Source organism: Rosa rugosa, chromosome 4, assembly GCF_958449725.1.
Source record: "Rosa rugosa chromosome 4, drRosRugo1.1, whole genome shotgun sequence".
Lineage (NCBI taxonomy): Eukaryota > Viridiplantae > Streptophyta > Magnoliopsida > Rosales > Rosaceae > Rosa > Rosa rugosa.
The window spans coordinates 42,972,658-42,994,286 of record NC_084823.1 but is presented as its reverse complement, the minus strand read 5'-3'; the positions used below and the strand labels follow the sequence as shown (position 1 = coordinate 42,994,286).

Genomic DNA, 21,629 nt, shown 5'->3' with positions numbered 1-21,629 from the left:
ACCTTACAGTTATACCAAAGCGGCGATACACCTTATGTAGAGCTAGCTATGATTCATTTGTCTTGAATCGGAGGCTACTCCTCTGGTATTATATAGTTTATAGAGGGTCAACTGTTATCTTTTTGTCCTTGACTCTTTGTTGAAACCTGATATTATTTGTTAAATAATGAAAAGAATGAGAAGAAAACCTAATAGAGCAATAGGTAAACTTCATTACTTCTGCTCTTGTTTGGTGCTATATTTGCTTTATATGGTGATGATGTCAAAATGTATATTCAACAAGGTGAACAAGGTGACTCTATTCTTAGCCATATTGCTGGAGCCTAGCACTGTAAATCAGCTCAGTCTGATTTATGTTCAACTCTTGTTTTGCTGCTTTGATCTCGAAAACGTGATAGAATTGAAACTCCAATTAAATATCTAGATTTTTAGGAAAATGATTTGATTTGTAAAACTTGGGAGATCGTATTCTTTAGGAAAAAATTCGAGCTTGGTATGAACCGCGCCCCTTTATTAGCAGGGGTAGGCAGCTTGGAACAAACAATCGACGAATCGCACTGAATCAAAACAAATCAAATGCAGTTTAAACGGAATAGCAGAATCAAACAAAATTGATCCGTTGGTTAAAACTAAATTATACCGAGATGAAACTTATCGAACCATTAGAATTAGAATTAAAATTTATATTTATATTTTTTTTTTGAAATGAATTATATTTATATTATAAGTGACCAATTTCTATTAGCTTGTGTTAGAATATTACAAACTAAAACAATCATTAATTCCACGAATGATTTGTACATCCACCGAAATGTGCCTAGTTTTTGTTTATGAGAAGCTTTTGCCGATGACTGACACCTTCCACCGAAATGTGCCTAGTTTTTGTTTATGAGAAGCTTTTGCCGATGACTGACACCTTCAACGGGTGTCTCTATTTCTTAGCTTCTCTTTTTATTTCTCTTGGGAGACTTTTATCAATGAATTTGTCCAAGTATGTCATTTTTATTTATTATCTGTTGCCGCCGAACGTTTGTGGTCTCCTACTCTCCTTTTACTATATTTTTGGAAGACACTTACGAGACTTTTGATGAGTTTTAAAAGCGTGTCATTTATTTTTATAGGGAACACTGTTGGCGACGGATTTCCGATGAAGTTTGCTTCGACTGTTTTATGTAAAATCTTACCGACGAGTTCTTGTCGGTAAGATTGTGTCTTTTTTATTATTATTTTTTTTATCTGCTCTGCTATATGAAGCAAATTGAGAGAAGCTTCTCTACAGGGCTACAGTGGAGGAGATTGGCGGCCAAAGCTTACATCTTTAACCATTAGAGTGATGGGTAATGCCTAAAGTTCTTTCTTTTTTTACTTTATTTTTCGATATTCTCAGTCTGATAATTCCCTTTTACTCTCCTTGGATGCCTTGAAACTGTAGGAAAGTTAATTTCTTTCTCTTGTTTCCAGTTTTACTGTTGTGGTTCTCATAGTATGCAGAATTCATCTGACTGTAGCTGTATTGTTGTCTTGAATTTAGTTTGTCTTTCTCATTTGAAACGTTTTCAGTTTGACTCTGAACTTATGAAAAAGACCAAGTATGAAATTTTGTATCTTTTTCAGATTACAATGACATTGAAACTGGATGTGAGATATGGTGAAATTTCATAGTCACAATGGCTAAATGGAGACATTACTGATTTAAAGGGCTTCAAAGTTTTGAAAAATATAATCTGAGCAGTACTTATTGTGAGCTTGAATTCTCTGCAAGCTTTCGATAACTTGTTTCAATATAATTTGGATAAATTCAATCTATGGGGCTAGTAACAGAATGCTTATCAGAAACCCATCTCAGATATCCCTGATGGAATGGTCCATCCTTCCCCATACCATTTTGTGGGACAAACTTGACATGGTATGTGATAGTCTGGCCGACCTCTGTGAATGTGAGCACTGAAGGACTCACAGTCATGCCTATTGTTTTTGGTACCAAAAGATCCAACTTGTAAGTGGAATTAGCTGGACCAACATTCGTCACCGTCCTTGTGTAATCTTGAGACTGAGTTGGGTCGAGTATTATTATAGTAAATGAAGGGTAGTTTAGCTGTGTTGCTGGTATGGCTACAACTTGAGAGCATTTCACTGTTTCTTGGGTAATTATCAGTATCTGGTCATCTATATAATTCAAACCGCACAAGTAGGGGATGTAATCGTCAGGGTTTAGGTCGTAGATGAGCCCAGGGTCATTTGCTTTTGAAGGTTTGACATGGCCTGCACCAGTGGCAAAGATGTTTGCTGGAGCATGTCTTTCATCAACAATGGGCTTGCCTCCGAGGTTTAGTACATCAGCGCTTGTCTTGATTGCAGACTTAATGGCAGCTGACGACCAGTTAGGGTGTGAGCTCTTGAGCCGGTGCTAGTGATAAAACAAAAGATGGAACTCAAGCTAGTGATAAAACAAAAGATGGAACTCAAGCCGTTGTAGCACTCCTATGCCTTCATCAGTAACTGCTAGTGATAAAACAAAAGATAAAACTCAAGCTAACAAGATATATAATCTGCAGGGCTACAAACCTTTGGCTATCCATCTTCTGATGATTAAGAACTTCAAAAATGAAAGTTGTTTGTGTTAGTCTACCATTTGAGTACTTCATAATGGGTTGCAGATTTGCAGTAGATGGAGTTGGAACTAATGTGGGGTTTGAAACAACAATATTAATGGCCAGAATTTCTTGCATTGCTGTTGATGATGCAAGGTTAGCAGGGTTGGCTTGTTGTCACTTGGATGACAAGATTTCCAAATAGTGGCTGGCATTAGAGTTGAAAATTAGTGCAGGAGATTTGGAATTAGCATACATGATTTGGTAATGCTGGCTGATTCTTACAGTTATATTAAAGATGCAATTCACTTTCTGTCAAACTAGCTACATTAATTTGCCTAGATTTTCTTGGCTTTCTTGTTATATATACATCGTCTCAAAAGGTTTATTTTATTCTTGACTTCAGCTTTTATTTGGTGCTGTGTATACAGCTGGTATATATTGATAATGTCAAAATGAATCCAAAGTTATGTCATTCTATTATTTTTCTATTTTCCACTTTAACTTTTTTTCATTTCCTTGGATTTGTTGTTCAGAAAATGGAGGAGATTTGTTTATTTCTCTCTTTTTGAATTATATTGTTTTGGGGTTTTTACTAATTTGATTTTCACATGTTTGGGTGTGAATTTTGCAAAACGTAAATTCATTGATTTCATCACTTCAACCTCATTTTCAGCAATAGAAGAGAAAGAAACCTTTCTATGTTTTCAATAACAATGTCTAAGATATTTAGTTTATATTTAGTTCTTTTGTTGATTTCAAGTACGGTTCAAATAGTAAGTTAGAGATAGAGCTGATGATTGTTCCTGTTCAATTTCATTCTGGACAAAAACTAGCTACATTAATCCGTCGCTATAATTTGGCTGCTGCTCATATCCTTGACTCAAGCTGTTATCTCTATATCTACTTGCTGGTACAAACTGTTAATGCCAAAATGAGCATCCAACAATCTGGACTTGTGGTTGGCTAAATGGCGAGAGCTACGAGTTTGATTTTGGTCTCTTTTTTGCTCCTTTGAATTAACTTATGACCCAAATGCAAAAGAAATTGTTTGGCTAAAGTCAAGCATGTTCAGTTTCAGCTTTAGTATATCGGCCTGTAAAACTCATCTAAACCTGCCACAAAAGATTAATATAATTTTTATACTTGATAACAAACAAATGCAAAATCCAAAACGAGAAACAAACTTTTGGCTGAGATAGAAAAAACATGTATTGAGTAGGCAGCATTCAATTGATAGAATACTGAGGACATGGAAATATCAACAGGTATCGATATTTGTAGAAATAGTAGATTAATAGAGAAGTCATATGCAATGAATTATCTTCTTTGAGGTTAAATCTATGTTGCTGATAGATATGTCTTTGAAGGAGTTCTTTTGTATTCAAGAAAAGCTATTTGGATATACTTCTAATCTTTCTTCATACTAATTCATTATAAATGTTTTGAGCTTCTTAGATTTAGAGGTTTAACTAAACTTTTAATAGAGAACCAGTACTGGTCCCTTCACCTTGAACATTGCCTTTTGCTTCTGTCTTTGCAGGTAGTAACGAACAGTATCAGTAATTATTTGAAGATTATTCTCGTGAGACTCTGTCCACAGGATTACAAATCCATGTCCACCGGTTCTCATTCTGTTGTGATCTTAACAAAGAAAGTCATATGCTGAGGCTTTAACTTAATGCTGCACTCACAAGCTACACACAAGACACAGTCGATAAGTTGCCTGGTTTGCTCTTTTCCTACCTATTCTCATGTTCTTGGAAACACTGCCTTCTTTCTTTTGCTGTACTTAGTGAACTTCTCTTGTTGTAGTTCTAAGTTTCACTTTTTGAAAACCAGTTAAGAACTAAAGATAAAACATCATTACCTTTTATTGCATTGAACTCCAAATTGAAAACAATTATTCTGATTCAGTTACTTCAAAGAGAATAAAAAACAGATCTTAGCTTTTGGGCGAGCCGCATCACCTTCGTGCTCCTGATCATCACAACCTCAGCAATGTCCAAGTTGTCGTTTGATTAAGTGTCAAAGATCACAGATATTGGGCTTCTAACAGAATGCTGGCGAGAGACCCAGCTCAGATATCCCTGAGAAAATTTTATACCATCCTTTGCAGCACCTTTTTGTGCGGTAAACACCACATGATACGTCATTGTCTGGTTAACCTCTGTGAATGTGAGCTCCTCAGGTTGCACACTGACGTCTATGTTATGTGGACTTACAACAGCTAATTCATAAGTTGATTTAGCGGGGCCAACATTCGTCACTGTTCTTGTGTAATTCTGAGGCTTCCCAGCAGGATCTATAAAGAGAGAAAATGTGGGATAATTTAGCTGTGCTTCTGGTATGGCTCCTACTTCAGAGCATTTCACTGATTTTTGGGTGACTATTGCTATCTGTTGGTCTGTGTAGTTCAAACCACACATGTAAGGAATGTAGTCATCTGGTTGCGTGTCGTAGATGAGCCCAGGGTCATTTGCTTTTGAAGGGTTAACATGACCTGCACCAATGGCAAAGAGGTCTGCTGCAAAAAGTGTTTCATCCATTATGGCGGAGCCTGCGAGGTTGTTTACTTCAGCAGTTGTCATGATGGCAGACTTAATGGCAGCTGGTGACCAGTCAGGGTGTGAGCTCTTGAGCAAGGCTACAATGCCACTTAGGTGAGGGCATGACATTGAAGTACCGGAAATAATGTTAAATGTGGCTTTAGATTCTGTGGCATTGTCCACCGAAAAAGGCCATGCAGCTAGGATGCTCACACCGGGACCAATAATGTCAGGTTTCAAAATGCCAGGACTTGCGAGGCTTGGTCCTCTCGATGAAAAGAAAGAGACCTTCGGAGCAAGCTGATCACCAATGACAGTGCCTTTGAAAAAGATTGTTGCTGTAGGAGTTGAGGTTGAGTTTATATAGGTTTTGATGCTCACCCCTGCAGAGTAACTCACATGTGTTGCAGGAAGCACGTGAGCGTCTGCTATGGTGGTATAGCCAGCGAAGTCTGGGTTGACAAGAATCATGGCAACACCACCAGCTCTTTTCACTTCTACCCCTTTTGCAATTCTTCCAATTCCACCACCTAGCTCACACACCACTACTTTCCCTTCAACATTTGTAAGGGACCCTACATCGCAAAGAGCTGATGAATCATGGCTATGGTCACCTGCATAAACAAGAGGTAACTGTTTTGAACTAAAATCTTTAGGCTGGAATACTGATTCCCCGTCATATTCTTGCCCATTTCCAAGCTGTGCTGTTGCTCTTATGTTTCTGTCAATGGAGCTTGCTCCAACTGTCAAAATCCATGGGGCCTCATTTGATGAAGTAGAGTAGTCAGGCCCCGCATTTCCAGCCGAACAGCTGACAAAAATTCCCTTCTGAATTGCTGCAAATGCACCGATTGCAATAAAATCCCAATAGAAAGTAGCTGAGCCACCACCAAGTGAGAGGGATAGCACATCCACGCCATCATCAATAGCAGTGTCAATAGCAGCTAGAATGTCACTTTCAGAACAACCCTGTTCAGAACAAACTTGATACATTGCCAAGTGAGCATAAGGTGCCATGCCAGAGGCTGTTCCATTTGCCATTCCAAACACGTTGGCGCCTTTCACAAAATTTCCTCCAGCTGTGCTCGACGTGTGGGTTCCATGGCCTGCAATGTCAACTGGTGGAGCTCCGGTAGTGTTCCCACCCTGGAAACTTCTGGCACCAATAAGCTTGTTGTTGCAGAATGTGCCATTGAAGTCACACTTGCCTTTCCATTTAGCTGGAGGAGGTAGCACTCCTTCGTCGCTGAATGAGGGATGACCTGGTGTTATTCCAGTATCCAAAACTCCAATAATGATTCCTTCACCATAATTAGTCCCTTTCCAAAGTCCTAATCCTTGTTGCAGCCCCAAGAAGTTAGGACTATGAGTTGTGTGCAATTGCAGATTCCGTTCTGGATGAGCGTAGATAAACCCATCTTTCTTCTCCATTTCTTCAACTTCCTCCCCAGTCAGCTTTGCTGCAAATCCTGTGGCCACATTGTGGTATGCATAAACCATTCGTGGCTTCACGAGCTGGTTTGAGTTTGCAATAGTTTGGGGCAGAAAAGACTGGTACCAACTCTCCAAATCTTCATGATCAGATTGTGCATTGAAATTGCTGGGTGGCCTTTCAACCAAAACTATAAAAGTTTGCATGCTATCTGTCTCAGCTTGTGGTTCCAGTACTGCCACTTTTTCGACAGCAACTGCTAGTGACAAGTAAAACATGCAACTAAAGCCAAGAAGGTATATGATCTGCATCACTACACACTTTTTGTTCTCCATCTTTTGACTAAGAAGAAGTTGAAAGTGAACCTGGTTGGTGTTACTTTACCATTCAAGCTCCTATATATAGATAGCAAGAGATTGTGGAAGACTTTAAGGATCTGAAAGCTCATTTACCGGCATTTCTTGTGCAGCCAATGGTGATTCGAGGTCATGAAAGTTGGCTTTTGTTGCAACATGTTGAACAAGTTGCTAAATGGGAATCGGAATGGAAATGTGGGAGGTTTGGAAAGAAAGGCTTGCTGATCAGACAGTAAGAACAAAGTAGCGATGGACCCTATGCCAAACTATGTTACTTGAAAATTTGTTCTTGAATCTTGAGTTTGTCTCTTATCTGCTGCTGGGAATATTGATAATGTCAAAGTTGAATATTTATCAAGCTTCTCTGCCTTTAGCACTTACTGCACTTCTCTGCATGTTAAGTATCTATCTCATTTATTTGTTTTAGGACAACTGTTTTTTTTTTCTTTTTTTGACAATATTCTGTCTTTTTTTTTTAATCTAATGGCTTTGGTAACTCCAATGCTACACAATTTCCAAGGTCCCAATCCTTGTTGCAAACCCCAGAAGTTTAGGACTGTTTTGTGTGCAAAGGAACAAAGAATCCCTTTTGGACACAAACCCATCTTTCTTCTCCATTTCTGTAACTTCCTCCGGTGTCAGTTTTGCTGCAAACGCACTAGCCACATGTTGGTATGTGATATGCATTAATCATTTGTGTTTTTCTCAGCTGGTTTAAGTGTGCAAGAGGTTCGGCAAAAATGTCCGGTACCAACTCTCTACATCTTCAGATTTTGAAAATAATTTCCGTTCAGGCTGTTTTACCCAAATTCTATAGATTTGCATGCTGCTTGTTTCCTCTGCCAGCAGTTTAATGATACCAATTGACAATGCCAAAATGAATATCCGACAAGCTGGATTTGTAGTTTGGCAAATTGCTGGTTATGAACTTGATTCATGTTAAGCTTTTCTTTTCTTTTCTTTTCTTTTTTTGGCTTTTCAAACTCAAGTTCCCTAAGAAATGAGCCAGCCCAAGCAAAGGATTATGCTCAATATAAAAACTAGTTGAGCAGGAGCTTCAAGTTAAGCTGAAGCATATTGGCCTGTAAAGCTCATCTACACCAGCCATAAAGGATAAAACTAATTAACTTTCATCCTAGATAACAGACAGAAACAAAAACCAGTAGGCAGTTCAATACATAGAATATTAAGATATATATTGGTAAACATACCAGAAGTATTTTATATAATCACTTATGTTCGTTTGTTGTTAAAGGCACTTTTAATGTTTTTCTATAATAATTTATTATGCATGTTTATGCTTATTCTTAGATGGTGAATTACATGAGTAACTTGACTACGTAGAGTTATTAGGACTAGGAGTTCAAAATTTTCTCTGAACTTTTAATAGAGAACTAGTTCTGGTCCATTCCCCTCAATCATATTATGAGAAATAATTATCAGATGATAATCCCCATAATAGTTTTGAATTTGATTGGTTACATTCTGGCTTTATGTAGTGTGGAATTTTTGCTATTTGCCTTTTCCTGCTTGTAGCTACAGAGCGGGTAGTTATATGAAGATTTTCTTTTGAGATTGTGTCCACAGGATTAAATACTTTTCATCACACTGGAGATTAAAGTTGTGACTATAGTACGATGAAATTCAATCATTCATGTACGTTGTCCTCATGATTCTCTTTTATATTGTGATCTCAACCAAGAAAAATCATATGCTGAGTCTTTGATTTCATGGATGCACTAAAAATGCAATATGCAATGCACAATCGAAAAATTGTCTGGTTTTTTTTTTCCCTATGCCTTCTTTCGTTCGCTATAGTTGGTGAATTTGTCTTGCAATAGTTTCACTTTTTTGAAAACCAGTAAAGAACTAAAGATAAAACATCATTATTACCTTTATTGCATTGAACTTCAAATTGAAAACAATTATTCTGATTCAGTTATTTCAAAGAGAATAAAAAATATATGTTAGCTTTTGGGTTACCCGCATCACCTTCGTGCTCCTGTTGCATCAACCTAAGCAATGTCCAAGTTGTCGTTTCACTAAGTGTCAAAGATCACCGATATTTGGCTTCTAACAGAATGCTGGCGAGAGACCCAGCTCAGATATCCCTGAGAAAATGTTATACCATCCTTCGCAGCACCTTTTTGTGCGGTAAACACCACATGGTACGTCATTGTCTGGTTAATCTCTGTGAATGTGAACTCCTCAGGTTGCACACTGATGTCTATCTTATGTGGACTTACAACAGCTAATTCATAAGTTGATTTAGCGGGGCCAACATTCGTCACCGTTCTTGTGTACTTCTGAGGCTTCCCAGCAGGATCTATAACGAGAGAAAATGTGGGATAATTTAGCTGTGCTTCTGGTATGGCTCCTACTTCAGAGCATTTCACTGATTTTTGGGTGATTACAGCTATCTGTTTGTCTGTGTAGTTTAAACCACACAAGTAAGGAATGTACTCCTCTGGTTGCGTGTCGTAGATGAGCCCAGGGTCATTTGCTTTTGAAGGGTTAACATGACCTGCACCAATGGCAAAGAGGTCTGCTGCAAAAAGTGTTTCATCCATTATGGCGGAGCCTGCGAGGTTGTTTACTTCAGCAGTTGTCATGATGGCAGACTTAATGGCAGCTGGTGACCAGTCAGGGTGTGAGCTCTTGAGCAAGGCTACAATGCCACTTAGGTGAGGGCATGACATTGAAGTACCGGAAATAATGTTAAATGTGGCTTTAGATTCTGTGGCATTGTCCACCGAAAAAGGCCATGCAGCTAGGATGCTCACACCGGGACCAATAATGTCAGGTTTCAAAATGCCAGGACTTGCGAGGCTTGGTCCTCTCGATGAAAAGAAAGAGACCTTCGGAGCAAGCTGATCACCAATGACAGTGCCTTTGAAAAAGATTGTTGCTGTAGGAGTTGAGGTTGAGTTTATATAGGTTTTGATGCTCACCCCTGCAGAGTAACTCACATGTGTTGCAGGAAGCACGTGAGCGTCTGCTATGGTGGTATAGCCAGCGAAGTCTGGGTTGACAAGAATCATGGCAACACCACCAGCTCTTTTCACTTCTACCCCTTTTGCAATTCTTCCAATTCCCCCACCTACCTCACACACCACTACTTTCCCTTCAACATTTTTAAGGGACCCTACATCGCAAAGAGCTGATGAATCATGGCTATGTGCACCTGCATAAACAAGAGGTAACTGTTTTGAACTAAAATCTTTAGGCTGGAATACTGACTCCCCGTCATATTCTTGCCCATTTCCAAGCTTTGCTGTCGCTCTTATGCTTCTGTCAATGGTGCTTGCTCCAACTGTGAGAATCCATGGGGCCTCATTTGATAAAGTATTGTAGTCAGGTCCCTCATTTCCAGCCGAACAGCTGACAAAAATTCCCTTCTGAATTGCTCCAAATGCACCGACTGCAATTCCATCAGCATAAAAATAAGCTGAGCCACCTCCAAGTGAGAGCGATAGCACATCCACACCATCATCAACCGCAGTGTCCATAGCAGCTAGAATGTCCGAGTCAAAACAACCCTGTTCAGAGCAGACTTTGTACATTGCCAAGTGAGCATGAGGTGCCATGCCAGTTGCTGTGCCGGTGGCCATTCCAAACACTCCAGCACCTTTCACAAAGTTTCCTCCAGCTGTGCTTGAAGTGTGAGTTCCATGGCCTGCATCGTCAATTGGAGGGCCTCCTGCAGTCTTTCCACCATCAAAACTTCTGGCGCCGATAAGCTTGTTATTGCAGACTGTCCCGCGGAAATCACACTTGCCTTTCCATTTAGCTGGAGGAGGTGGTACTCCTTCATCACTAAATGAAGGATGGTCTGGGAATATCCCAGTATCCAAAAGTCCAATAATCACTCCTTCACCATAATTTGACCCTTTCCAAAGTCCCAATCCTTGTTGCAGCCCCAAGAAGTTAGGACTATGAGTTGTGTGCAATTGCAGATTCCGTTCTGGATGAGCCGAGATAAACCCATCTTTCTTCTCCATTTCTTCAACTTCCTCTGCGGTCAGCTTTGCTGCAAATCCAGTGGCCACATTGCGGTATGCATAAACCATTCGTGGCTTCATAAGCTGGTTTGAGTTTGCAATTGTTTGGGGCAGAAATGACTGGTACCAACTCTCTAAATCTTCATGATCAGATTGTGCAAGGAAATTGCTGGGTGGCTTTTCAACCCAAACTATATAAGTTTGCATGCTATTTGTCTCAGCTAGTGGTTCCAGTACTGCCACATTTTCGACGGCAACTGCTAGTGACAAGTAAAACATGCAACTAGAGCCAAGAAAGTATATGATCTGCATCACTATACACTTTTTGTTCTCCATCTTTTGACTAAAAAGAAGTTGAAAGTGAAGGTGCTTGGTGTTAGTTTACCATTTCAAGCTCCTATATATAGATAGTAAGAGATTGTGGTGGATTCTAATTTGCCGGCATTTCTTGTGCAGACGATGGTGATTTGTGGTCATTAAAGTTGGCTTTTGTTGCAACATGTTGAACAGGTTGCTAGAAGGGAATCGGAATGGAAGTGTGGGAGGTCTGGAAAGAAAGGCCTGCCGGTCAGACAGTAATAACAAAGTAGCGATGGACCTTATGCCAAACAATGTTACTTGAAAATTTGTTCTTGAATCTTGAGTTTGTCTCTTATCTGCTGCTAGGAATATTGATAATGTCAAAGTTGAAAATTCATCAAGCTTCTCTGCCTTTAGCCATCAAGCTTCTCTGCCTTGAGCACTTACTGCACTTCTCTGCATGTTAAGTATCTATGTCATTTATTTGTTTTTGGACAACTGTTTTTTTTCTTTTCTTTTCTTTTTTTGGACAATATCTTTGTCATTTTTTTTTAACATAATGGCTTTGGTAACGCCAATGCTACACAATTTCCAAAGTTCCCAATCCTTGTTGCAAACCCAAGAAGTTAGGACTATGAGTTGTGTGCAAAGGCAGAAAGAATCCTCTCTGGACACGAACCCATCTTTCTTCTCCATTTCTTTAACTTCCTCCAGTTTCAGTTTTGCTGCTAACGCACTGGCCACATGTTGGTATGCATTAATCATTTGTGTTTTTATCAGCCGGTCTGAGTCTGCAAGAGGTTTTGGCGAAAATGTCTGGTACCAACTCTCTACATCTTCAAATTTTGAAAATAATTTCCCGTCGGGCTGTTTTACCCAAACTATATAGGTTTGCATGCTGCTTGTTTCCTCTGCCTGGAGGTTAATGATTCCAATTTGACAATGCCAAATGAGTATCCAACATGTGTTGTTTGCCAAATTCTAGTTATGACTTGATTCATGTTCAGCTTCCTTCTTTTTTTTTTCTTCTTTTTTTTCCCCTTTTTTTATGCTTTTCAAAATCAAGTGTTTTTGATACCTAGTATCAATACAATTTTTATTTCTAGGCGAAATGCCTAGAAAATGTTCTCTAAGAAATGAGCCAACCCAAGCAAAGGATTAGGCTCAATATAAAAACTAGTTGAGCAGGATCTTTAAGTTAAGCTTAAGCATATTTGCCTGTGAAACTCATCTACGCCAACCAGAAAGGATAAAACTAACCTTCATCCTGGATAACAGAGAGAAGCAAAAACCAGCAGGCAGTTCGATAGTTAGAATAATAAGATATTGGTAAACATACTAGAAGTATTTCATATAATCAATTATGTACTTTTGTGGTTAAAGGCATGTTGTTGATGATGTTGTGTGTATATTTTGTAATGTTGAATGAAATTTGGTTAAATATACTTTTAATGCTTTTCAATAATAATGTATTATGAATGTTTATGCTTTTTTTTTTTTTTGGTCGATGTTTAGGCTTATTCTTAGGTGGTGAATTACATGAGTAATTTGACTATTTAGAGTTATTAGGACTAGGAGTTCAAATTTTCACTGAACTTTTAATAGAGAACTAGTTCTGGTCCATTCCTCTCTATCATATTATGGGAAATAATTATTAGATGATAATCTCCATAATAGTTTTGAATTTGATTGGTTACATTCTGGCTTTATGTAGTGTGAAATTTTTTCTATTTGCCTTTTCCTGCTTGTAGCTACAGAGCGGGTAGTTATATGAAGATTTTCTTTTGAGATTGTGTCCACAGGATTAAATACTTTTCATCACACCTGAGAAATAAAATTGTGACGTAATGTATTATCATTCATGTAAGTTTTCCACATGATTCTCGTTTATGTTGTGATCTGTGTTTGATTTCATGGATGCACTCAAAAATGCAATGCACAATCGAAAAGTTGCCTGGTTGTTTTCCTACCAATGCCTCACTTTCTTTTGCTATAGTTGGTGAATTTGTCTTGTTTTAGTCTTAATTGCACTTTAATAAGTAAAGATAGTACTAATACTGTTTATTGTATTGAAGTCCAAATTGAAACCAATTGTGGTGATTCAGTTGCTTGACATAGAATAAAATACAATGTTAGCTTTTGGCTGAGCCGCTTCACCTTTGTGCTTCAGAAGCCAAGCAATGTCCAAGTTTTACTCATAGTCAAAGACCACAGATATTTGGCTGTTAACAGAATGCTGATGAGACACCCAACTCAAATATCCCTGAGAAAATGGTATACCATCTTTCCCAGCTCCGTCTTGTGCGGCAAACACCACACGGTATGTCAATTTCTGGTTAACCTCTGTAAATGTAAGCACCTCAGGTAGCACAGTGATGTCCATTTTATGTAGTCTCAGGGGAGCCAATTTGTAAGTTGAATTAGCTGGGCCAACATTGGTCAAGGTTCTTGTGTAATTCTGAGGCTCACCACCAGACTCTATATAGATACAAAATGTGGGATAGTTTAGCTGTGCTTCTGGTATGACTCCTACTTTAGAGCACGACACTTTTTGTTGGGTGATTGCCGCTATCTGTTTGCTTGTGTAATTCAAACCACACAAGTAAGGAATGTAGTCCTCTGGTTGTATGTCGTAGATGAGCCCAGGGTCATTTGCTTTTGAAGGGTTAACATGGCCTGCGCCGATGGCAAAGAGGTCTGCTGCAAGAAGTGTTTGATCAAGAATGGCCGAGCCAGCGAGGTTGTTTACTTCAGCAGTTGTCATCATTGCAGACTTAATGGCAGCAGGTGACCAGTCAGGGTGTGAGCTCTTGAGCAAGGCTGCAATGCCACTTAGGTGAGGGCATGACATTGAAGTACCTGAAATAATGTCAAATGTGGCCTTAGATTCTGTGGCTTTATCCACCGAAAAAGGCCACGCAGCTAGGATGCTCACACCGGGACCAATAATGTCAGGTTTCAAAATTGCAGGGCTTGCCAGGCTTGGTCCTCTTGATGAAAAGAAAGCAACCTTGGGAGCAAGCTGATCACCGATGACAGTGCCTTTGAATAAGATTGTCGCTGTAGGAGTTGAGGTTGAATTTATATAGGTTTTGATGCTCACCCCTGCAGAGTAACTCACATGTGTTGCCGGAAGCACGTGAGCGTCTGCTATGGTGGTATAGCCAGCGAAGTCTGGGTTGACAAGAATCATGGCAACACCACCAGCTCTTTTCACTTCTACCCCTTTTGCAATTCTTCCAATTCCTCCACCTACCTCACACACCACTACTTTCCCTTCAACATTTTTAAGGGACCCTACATCGCAAAGAGCTGATGAATCATTGCTATGTGCACCTGCATAAACAAGAGGTAACTGTTTTGAACTAAAATCTTTAGGCTGGAATACTGACTCCCCGTCATATTCTTGCCCATTTCCAAGCTTTGCTGTTGCTCTTATGTTTCTGTCAATGGTGCTTGCTCCAACCGTGAGAATCCATGGAGCTTCATTGGATAAAGTCATATAGTCAGGGCCATCATTTCCAGCTGAACAGCTGACAAAGATTCCCTTCTGAATTGCTCCAAATGCGCCGACTGCAATTCCATCAGCATAAAAATAAGCTGAGCCACCACCGATTGAAAGGGATAGCACATCCACGCCATCATCAACAGCAGTGTCCATAGCAGCTATAATGTCTGATTCAGAACAACGGTCGTCTGAGCATACTTTGTACATCGCCAAGTGAGCATGAGGTGCCATGCCAGTTGCTGTGCCGTTGGCCATTCCAAACACGCTGGCACCTTTCACAAAATTTCCTCCAGCTGTGCTTGACGTGTGAGTTCCATGGCCTTCATTGTCAAATGGAGGGCCTCCAGTAGTTTTTCCACCATTAAAACTTCTGGCACCGATAAGCTTGTTATTGCAGACTGTCCCGCCGAAATCACACTTGCCTTTCCATTTAGCTGGAGGAGGTGGTACTCCTTCATCACTAAATGAAGGATGGTCTGGGAATATCCCACTATCCAAAATTCCAATAATCACACCTTCACCATAGTTAGGCCCTTTACCAAGTCCCATTCCTTGCTGCAGCCCCAAGAAGTTAGGACTATGAGTCGTGTGCAATTGCAGATTTCGTTCTGGATGAGCGGAGATAAACCCATCTTTCTTTTCCATCTCTTCAACTTCCTCCGCTGTCAGCTTTGCTGCGAAGCCAGTTGCTACATTGTGGTATGCATAAACCATTCGTGGCTTCTTGAGCTGGTTTGAGTTTGCAATGGTTTGAGGCAAAAATGTCTGGTACCAACTCCCTAAATCTTCATGTTCAGATTGTGCAATCAAATCGCTGACTGGCTTTTCCACCCAAACTATATAAGTTTGCATGCTCTTTGTCTTGGCTAGCGGCTCCAATGCTGCCACTTTTTCATCAGCAACTGCCAGTGACAAGTAAAACATGAAACTAAAGCCAAGAAGGTATATGATCTGCATCACTACACACATTTTGTTCTCCATCTTGTGACTAAGAAGAAGTGGATAGTGCAAGCGCTTGGTTTTAGTTTACCATTTCAAGCTCCTATATAATATATATAGATATTAAGAGATTGTGGTGAACTTTAAGTCTCTGAAAGCACACATTCGCCGGCATTTGTTTTGCAGACGTGATGATTTGATGTCCTGAAAATTGGGTTTTGTTGCGACATGGTTAACAGGTTGCTAAGTGGGAATGGAAACAGAAGTGTGGGAGGTTTTAATAGGAAGGCCTGCTAATTCAGACTGCTAAAACAAAGTGGCGATAAATCCCATGTCAAAATATGTTAATCTTTATTATTGAGGCCGTTCTGTTAGTCTGTTTCCGACTGGTTTGTCATTGAGCAATAGTTAAAAATTCGATCTCAAATCTGTCTGTCTCAAATCTGCTATATCTGCTGCTGGTACAACTGATAGTGTTGAATACTTGAATATTCATCAAACTTCTCTGCCTTGATCTCCTAGTGCATGTCGTTGCCTTGAGAAAACAACTTCGCCAGTTAATTAATCTAATGGGTTTGGTCACTCCAAATTAGCCCAAGTCACTTGAGTGATTAACATATTCTCTCCTTTGACAGTGTTAATTGAACTTTGATAATTGATACAATGTGCAAGCACCATTCGGGTTTTTTTTATTATTATTTTGTAATTGATTTGCATGGCTCTCACCTTTAGTAAGTTTGTACCATTTTTATTAGGGGTGGGCGCGGGTCGGGTCGGGTCGGATCGGTTTTGGGTCAAAACCGCATCCGACCCGTATTCTTCGGTGGGCAGACTTTTAGGACCGAAAACTGATTGTTAATGGACTGGCCCGAAAAATTCGGGTGACCCGAATTTCAAGTCGGCCCGGTTCGATTTCGGTTCAAGTCGGCGTCATCGCTCATTGTCGTTGGTCGTCGTACTTGGTAGGCGGCGTTGTGTAGAATTGCAAATCGAAGGCTGAAGGTCGGGCTCGGCATTGTGCAGAACTGCGGATCGAAGGCGTTGGTAAGCGGCGCTGGTAGGCTGAAAGTCGGGCTCGGCTTTGTGCATATCGAAGGTGTTGGTCGGCGGCTGTGTGAGAGTGGTTGTCGAGAGAGATGAGAGGCTTTCCCTTTAGCTTTGTGGTTAAGGCCTTTGGCTTTTCTACAAGATAAGAGGGGTTCGAAAGCTGGTGTGGTGGTGGTGGTATGGTGGCGGTGAACTGGTTGTGGTGTTTGATCCTTAAACTCCAAAGCCCAGAAGAGAGAGATGAGACATTTCAGAAAAAAAAAAAAAAAAAAAAAAAAAAAAAAAAAAGAGAGAGAGAGAGAGAGATATGAGAGGCCGAAAGAGACGAGAGGAAGAATGAGAGTGTAGGGTTTTCTTCTAAGGAGAGGGATCAGGTGTAACATGTTCTATGTGTAACCTGATTTCAGCCAATAAGAATTAGACAACCATTAAAAATATTATTAATTTAAATAAAAACTAATATAATTTAAATAAAAGTTATAATATTAATTATCCGGACCGGTTCGGTTTTTTCGGCCGGTTTACTCAATGAACCCGGTCCCGAACCGGAGAAATCCGATCCGGTTCGGTCAAGTCATTTTTTCCCCCTTATTTCATCCGGTTCGGTCCCCGAGCCGGTTTTCCGTGCCGGTTCGGCCAGTTTTGGACCTCCGGTTCGGTTTCTGCCCGCCCCTAATTTTTATGTTGAATAAAGTGCACACTTTTAACGACAGGAATTGTTTAGTTTCTAATAGTGATTTTTTTTTTTCTATTGTAATAAGGCAATGTTAAGTGTACTCGTATACTTTACATGGTGAGTTTTAGGAGTTGAAAATTTTCAGTAGCTTCATCATCTGTGTGTACAGGAGGTACTATATAATGGGAACAAGTGACAATTTCCTTAGTGTATATACAGGAGGCTTAAACTCATTTAATGGTATCAATTCCAACCGGATAAGTCTAGAATTAACTACCTAATAACAAATCCTATTACCGGTTAAGTCTCAATTCCTTGTTCCTAGATGCATAAAGTTTTGAGTTTAGATAATCATGTAAGCAAACCAATCCTAGATCTAGGTGATTTTAACTCACAACCTTCACATGCACATAGAGGATGCTATCATGCTATTAATGTTCAAGGTTAACTACTCCCTAAACATTTTTTCATGAGATGACAAACACAACACATTCAAAATAGTTAAGTTTGAATGAATGCATTCACTTCTTGAATTAGCATATGAAGATGAAAATCATAAATAACATCAAATGTCAATTAAAACATCAATTCATACAAGATTGGCTAGGGCTTTCAACCCTAGCCCCAACAAAGTACTACTCACTCATAATTACATATACTAACTTCATAATCAAATTAAACACCAAAATATAATCTAGAGTAAAAGGGATAGAGTTGGCTTAGTGGTGTGTCGGATGGTCCCCAAGCTCACGTCTTGGTGGTGTTGGTGGTGGTGGTGGTGGTGATTCCCTCTCCTTCTTGCTCTTGAAGATTTGATGATAAAAGATAGTGAAGCTTGTATTATGTATTGTGTGAATAGGTGGACTAGATGGAGAAAATGATGATAGAAAAGAGAGTGGAGAAATGATGTAGTAGTGATGGTGTTAATGGAGGTATAGGATAAGAAATGTGGTGGTGATGGAGGAGATAGAGTAGTATGGATAGTATGAGTTTGGATTTTGGGAGGTGGAGATGGAGGTTTTGTGAAGGAGATGAAGAGAGAAAGAAGATGTAATGGATGAAGGAATTGGTGATTTTCTTCTTTGTTGTAGCCTCTATTTATAGGCTACCAAGCAAAACTATTTGGCTTTAAACAAATGATGATGGGTTAGGTTTGAGCATTTAAACATTGATGGAATTTGTTAGGTTTGAATATTTAAACACTAATGGAATTTGTTAGGTTTGAGTCACATTCTACTCATTTTTCCTTCAATTAATTCTCCACTAAGACTTCAGATTTTGCCCGTGACTTCTTCATATGAAATGATCCACCATGAGTGTAGATCATTGTGTCAAATTTTCAGAATTTATTTCCATGCCATTGGGCCGAAATCGCTGCTGGACTCCTTACAGGTCCAGTTTTCCAGTTTTGCTTCTGCATAAAATTGGGCTGACTTTTTGAAGGCCTTTCACTTCTATTTGGCTCTTGCACTCTGCATAAGAAATGTTTCTTAGGATGTCTAGAATGGATCTGGAAGGTTTCAGCTCATTTGAAGTTCATTTGGTCAGGTGGTCGCTCCTTCTTCCTTGCTTGGCTTGGTTTCTCCTAGCCGGAGTAGGAAAATGTGTAAAGTTGACATTTTTAGTGCATTTCCATTTTTCTCCATCATTTTCTAGCATGATAAGGAAAACATAATAAATATATATAAATAAACACAAAGGTTAAGCAAAAGTACAAGATTAGGGAAATAATGAAATTGGATTAGTCAACATTAAATTTGGACTTTAGAACAAGTAATTTCTATGTTTTAGGGGACAAATATGTATATGAATTATGATCCAACATGTTGTCTACATGGTTTTTAAAAATTCCAAACCCTATTCCGGCCTACTTTTCAGTTATTTACTATATAATAAGTGTTAGTTTGATATACACGCACTATCATTTCAATCTTTATAGTTGGCTTTGTCCGTACTGATGTAACACAAGAAGTGGTACATGAATGTGATCCAAATTGAGATATAACTTAAATAAGTTTTTTGTAATATTCACATGTTTGTATGTGTTCCAGCTTCTTATGCATCAGAAAGCAAGGGATGAGCTAGGAGATGTCGAAGGCCTCACCAAAGAGAAAGTGGACAAGGTTATTGAGGAGTTTTTGAAGGATGCGAAAGAGAATTTGGTCGAAGCTAATGCCTGGCCTATAAACTTCTCTGCTTACATGGTGTCCAAGGCAGCCATGAATGCTTACACAAGAGTTCTGGCAAAGAATCACCCCGAAATTACAATCAATGCAGTTACTCCTGGCTACACTAGCACTGACATGACCTTCAATGTTGGCGGGCACTCTGTTGAAGAAGGTGCAAAGGGTCCTGTTAAGCTGGCCTTGAGCCCTGAAGGTGGACCTTCTGGCCTCTATTTTGACCAGCTTGAAGTCTCACCCTTATGAATGAAAACGTATGTTCAAGTATATATCTATATGTTACATATAATAAAGATTAAAAAAGACAAATATAGGCCCTTCTTTCAAAAAAAAAAAAAAAAAGACACAGATAGTCTTTTTTTTTTTTTTTGAATAAAGGGCTGGTGCGGCTGCCTTCAAGCCTCGATTAATGAAACTGTCGAATACAAGGGGGGGGACATTAAGCCTAAACCCTTGATTTCAATAAGCGTCTAGAGTATGTCCTGAAATAATATCAGGAATCTCTACATAAGACATGTATTCTAAAAAGCACTAACTAGCAAAGAGTGCACAAATAGCTACTCCATTTGCTTTAACATAGCAGTGACATAGCGGAAAGATAACTCAATATGTGTTAATGCTCAAAGTTCGGCGGTAGCCAAACCTTCGTTTAACGCTGGTCCGGCAAGCGGACCGCTACTCAGAGAACTTGATGATCTTCGCTAGCTGTTACACGAGAGACAGGGACGTCAGAGGGAGACCGCGTTGGGCGGTCTTCACTTCTCCGATGCCTAAGTCAGTCAACGTATACAGACAGCATAATAATAAATGAGTAGTAAATGTGTAATTAATGAGGAGAGAGGAGAGGACCTTTTATAGGTGAGGAGAAGGTTGATCTTCTTCTTGTTTTCGATAACATAAACTCCCTCTTTGTTCTTCCTTACTATGCATGCTTTGTTTATATACATATCACAATAAGCCAAGATCATGGGTTAAAGGAATGAATTTTATGTTTAGTTAGTAGTTTAATTGTTAAACTAATTCCGCACCAATTAAAAAGTTTTGAAATCCATCCATTCCTTTAAGGCTAACAAAATCATGGACGCAAAAAGCCTTGGCCCTCGGTGATGTTGGTACTGAACTGCGAACACATGGTATCAGAGCCAGGTTAGACTAGAACCACCTTGACTAAGATGCATCCGAGCTTAACATGACTCAGACACCACGTGTTGGAACAAACACCAGTATTAGTATTATCCTCAACTTATACACCCAAACTCAAACCCAATGGATTTTGTAGGTGTGAGGTTTTACCATTAAGCCTCGATGCTATTTTGGTGGAATGCCCAGCTTATAAATTGTAAATTGTTTATCTTTTTCCTAATGTGGGATTTCTCTATTTATATTCAAGACCCCACAAAACTAACAAAGATCGCTTATCGCTTCGGCTGAAAACATAAGCCGATCGACAAGGTAGTAGACTTCCTCAGAAGCCAAAAGGTGATCGATATCCTAGCTCCCAGCTCCTTTTGCTTTATGATTTCAAAGTACGTAGCTCGAACACATACAGCACCAAAGACCAGAAACTTTAGACCGGTAAAAGATAGAACCGACGCCAATAATTTGATAACAAATGCGATTCATGTAGAAGTCTAGTTTCTCGAAAAGTCTCTCTTCTTGAAGATTGAATCAGATCGGTGCAGAAGTGCTTTCCACACTTGCTTCATTCCACAATACTGTTCGTTTTCAGACAATTCTCTGCACTTCCATTAGTCTTTGAGTGCTCCAGTTTTATATCACTAAAACTTGAGGAATGTAAATCATAGTGCAAGTTGTTGGTGAAATTACAATAAAATTATAATTTCTATATGAGAAACTCGTTGACAATAGGCTGAGGCGCGGGTATCTCGCTCTCTTTAAGGAGATTCAAGCCCTCTGCGGAACAATGCCGGTGCACCAGAAATCTCTTGACTTGTCCCCTCCAGAATACAACAGCCCAACAACAAGTTGTATGGCTCACACCAATCTGCACAAATTGGAGGAACCCAAAGCTCCACCAAAAGAACAC

The 21,629-nt window shown here is 39.5% G+C and overlaps 4 protein-coding genes across 4 annotated transcripts; 1 reads left to right on the top strand and 3 right to left on the bottom strand.

The window, feature by feature from the left end:
- Positions 1–4,441: 4,441 nt before the first annotated feature.
- LOC133745686 (subtilisin-like protease) lies at positions 4,442–7,026 on the bottom strand. Its single transcript, XM_062173796.1, has one exon. It carries the CDS (start codon positions 6,905–6,907, stop codon positions 4,613–4,615), a length of 2,295 nt encoding a protein of 764 aa, XP_062029780.1. The 5' UTR covers positions 6,908–7,026; the 3' UTR covers positions 4,442–4,612.
- Positions 7,027–8,658: 1,632 nt separating this feature from the next.
- LOC133745687 (subtilisin-like protease) lies at positions 8,659–12,557 on the bottom strand. The gene has a single exon (XM_062173797.1). It carries the CDS (start codon positions 11,263–11,265, stop codon positions 8,971–8,973), a length of 2,295 nt encoding a protein of 764 aa, XP_062029781.1. The 5' UTR covers positions 11,266–12,557; the 3' UTR covers positions 8,659–8,970.
- A 614-nt stretch (positions 12,558–13,171) lies between these two features.
- On the bottom strand, positions 13,172–15,976 carry LOC133746042 (subtilisin-like protease). Its single transcript, XM_062174198.1, has one exon. It carries the CDS (start codon positions 15,716–15,718, stop codon positions 13,421–13,423), a length of 2,298 nt encoding a protein of 765 aa, XP_062030182.1. The 5' UTR covers positions 15,719–15,976; the 3' UTR covers positions 13,172–13,420.
- Positions 15,977–18,325: 2,349 nt separating this feature from the next.
- LOC133744857 ((-)-isopiperitenone reductase-like) lies at positions 18,326–19,828 on the top strand. The gene is made up of 2 exons (XM_062172886.1): positions 18,326–18,331; positions 19,451–19,828. The coding sequence occupies exons 1-2, from the start codon at positions 18,326–18,328 to the stop codon at positions 19,826–19,828; spliced, it is 384 nt and encodes a 127-aa protein (XP_062028870.1).
- The last annotated feature ends 1,801 nt before the right edge of the window (positions 19,829–21,629 follow it).

Excerpts from the sequence above, each read along its gene's own strand:
- LOC133745687 (XM_062173797.1), bottom strand. The coding sequence starts at position 11,265 with ATGGAGAACAAAAAGTGTATAGTGATGCAGATCATATACTTTCTTGGC.
- LOC133746042 (XM_062174198.1), bottom strand. The coding sequence starts at position 15,718 with ATGGAGAACAAAATGTGTGTAGTGATGCAGATCATATACCTTCTTGGC.
- LOC133745686 (XM_062173796.1), bottom strand. The coding sequence starts at position 6,907 with ATGGAGAACAAAAAGTGTGTAGTGATGCAGATCATATACCTTCTTGGC.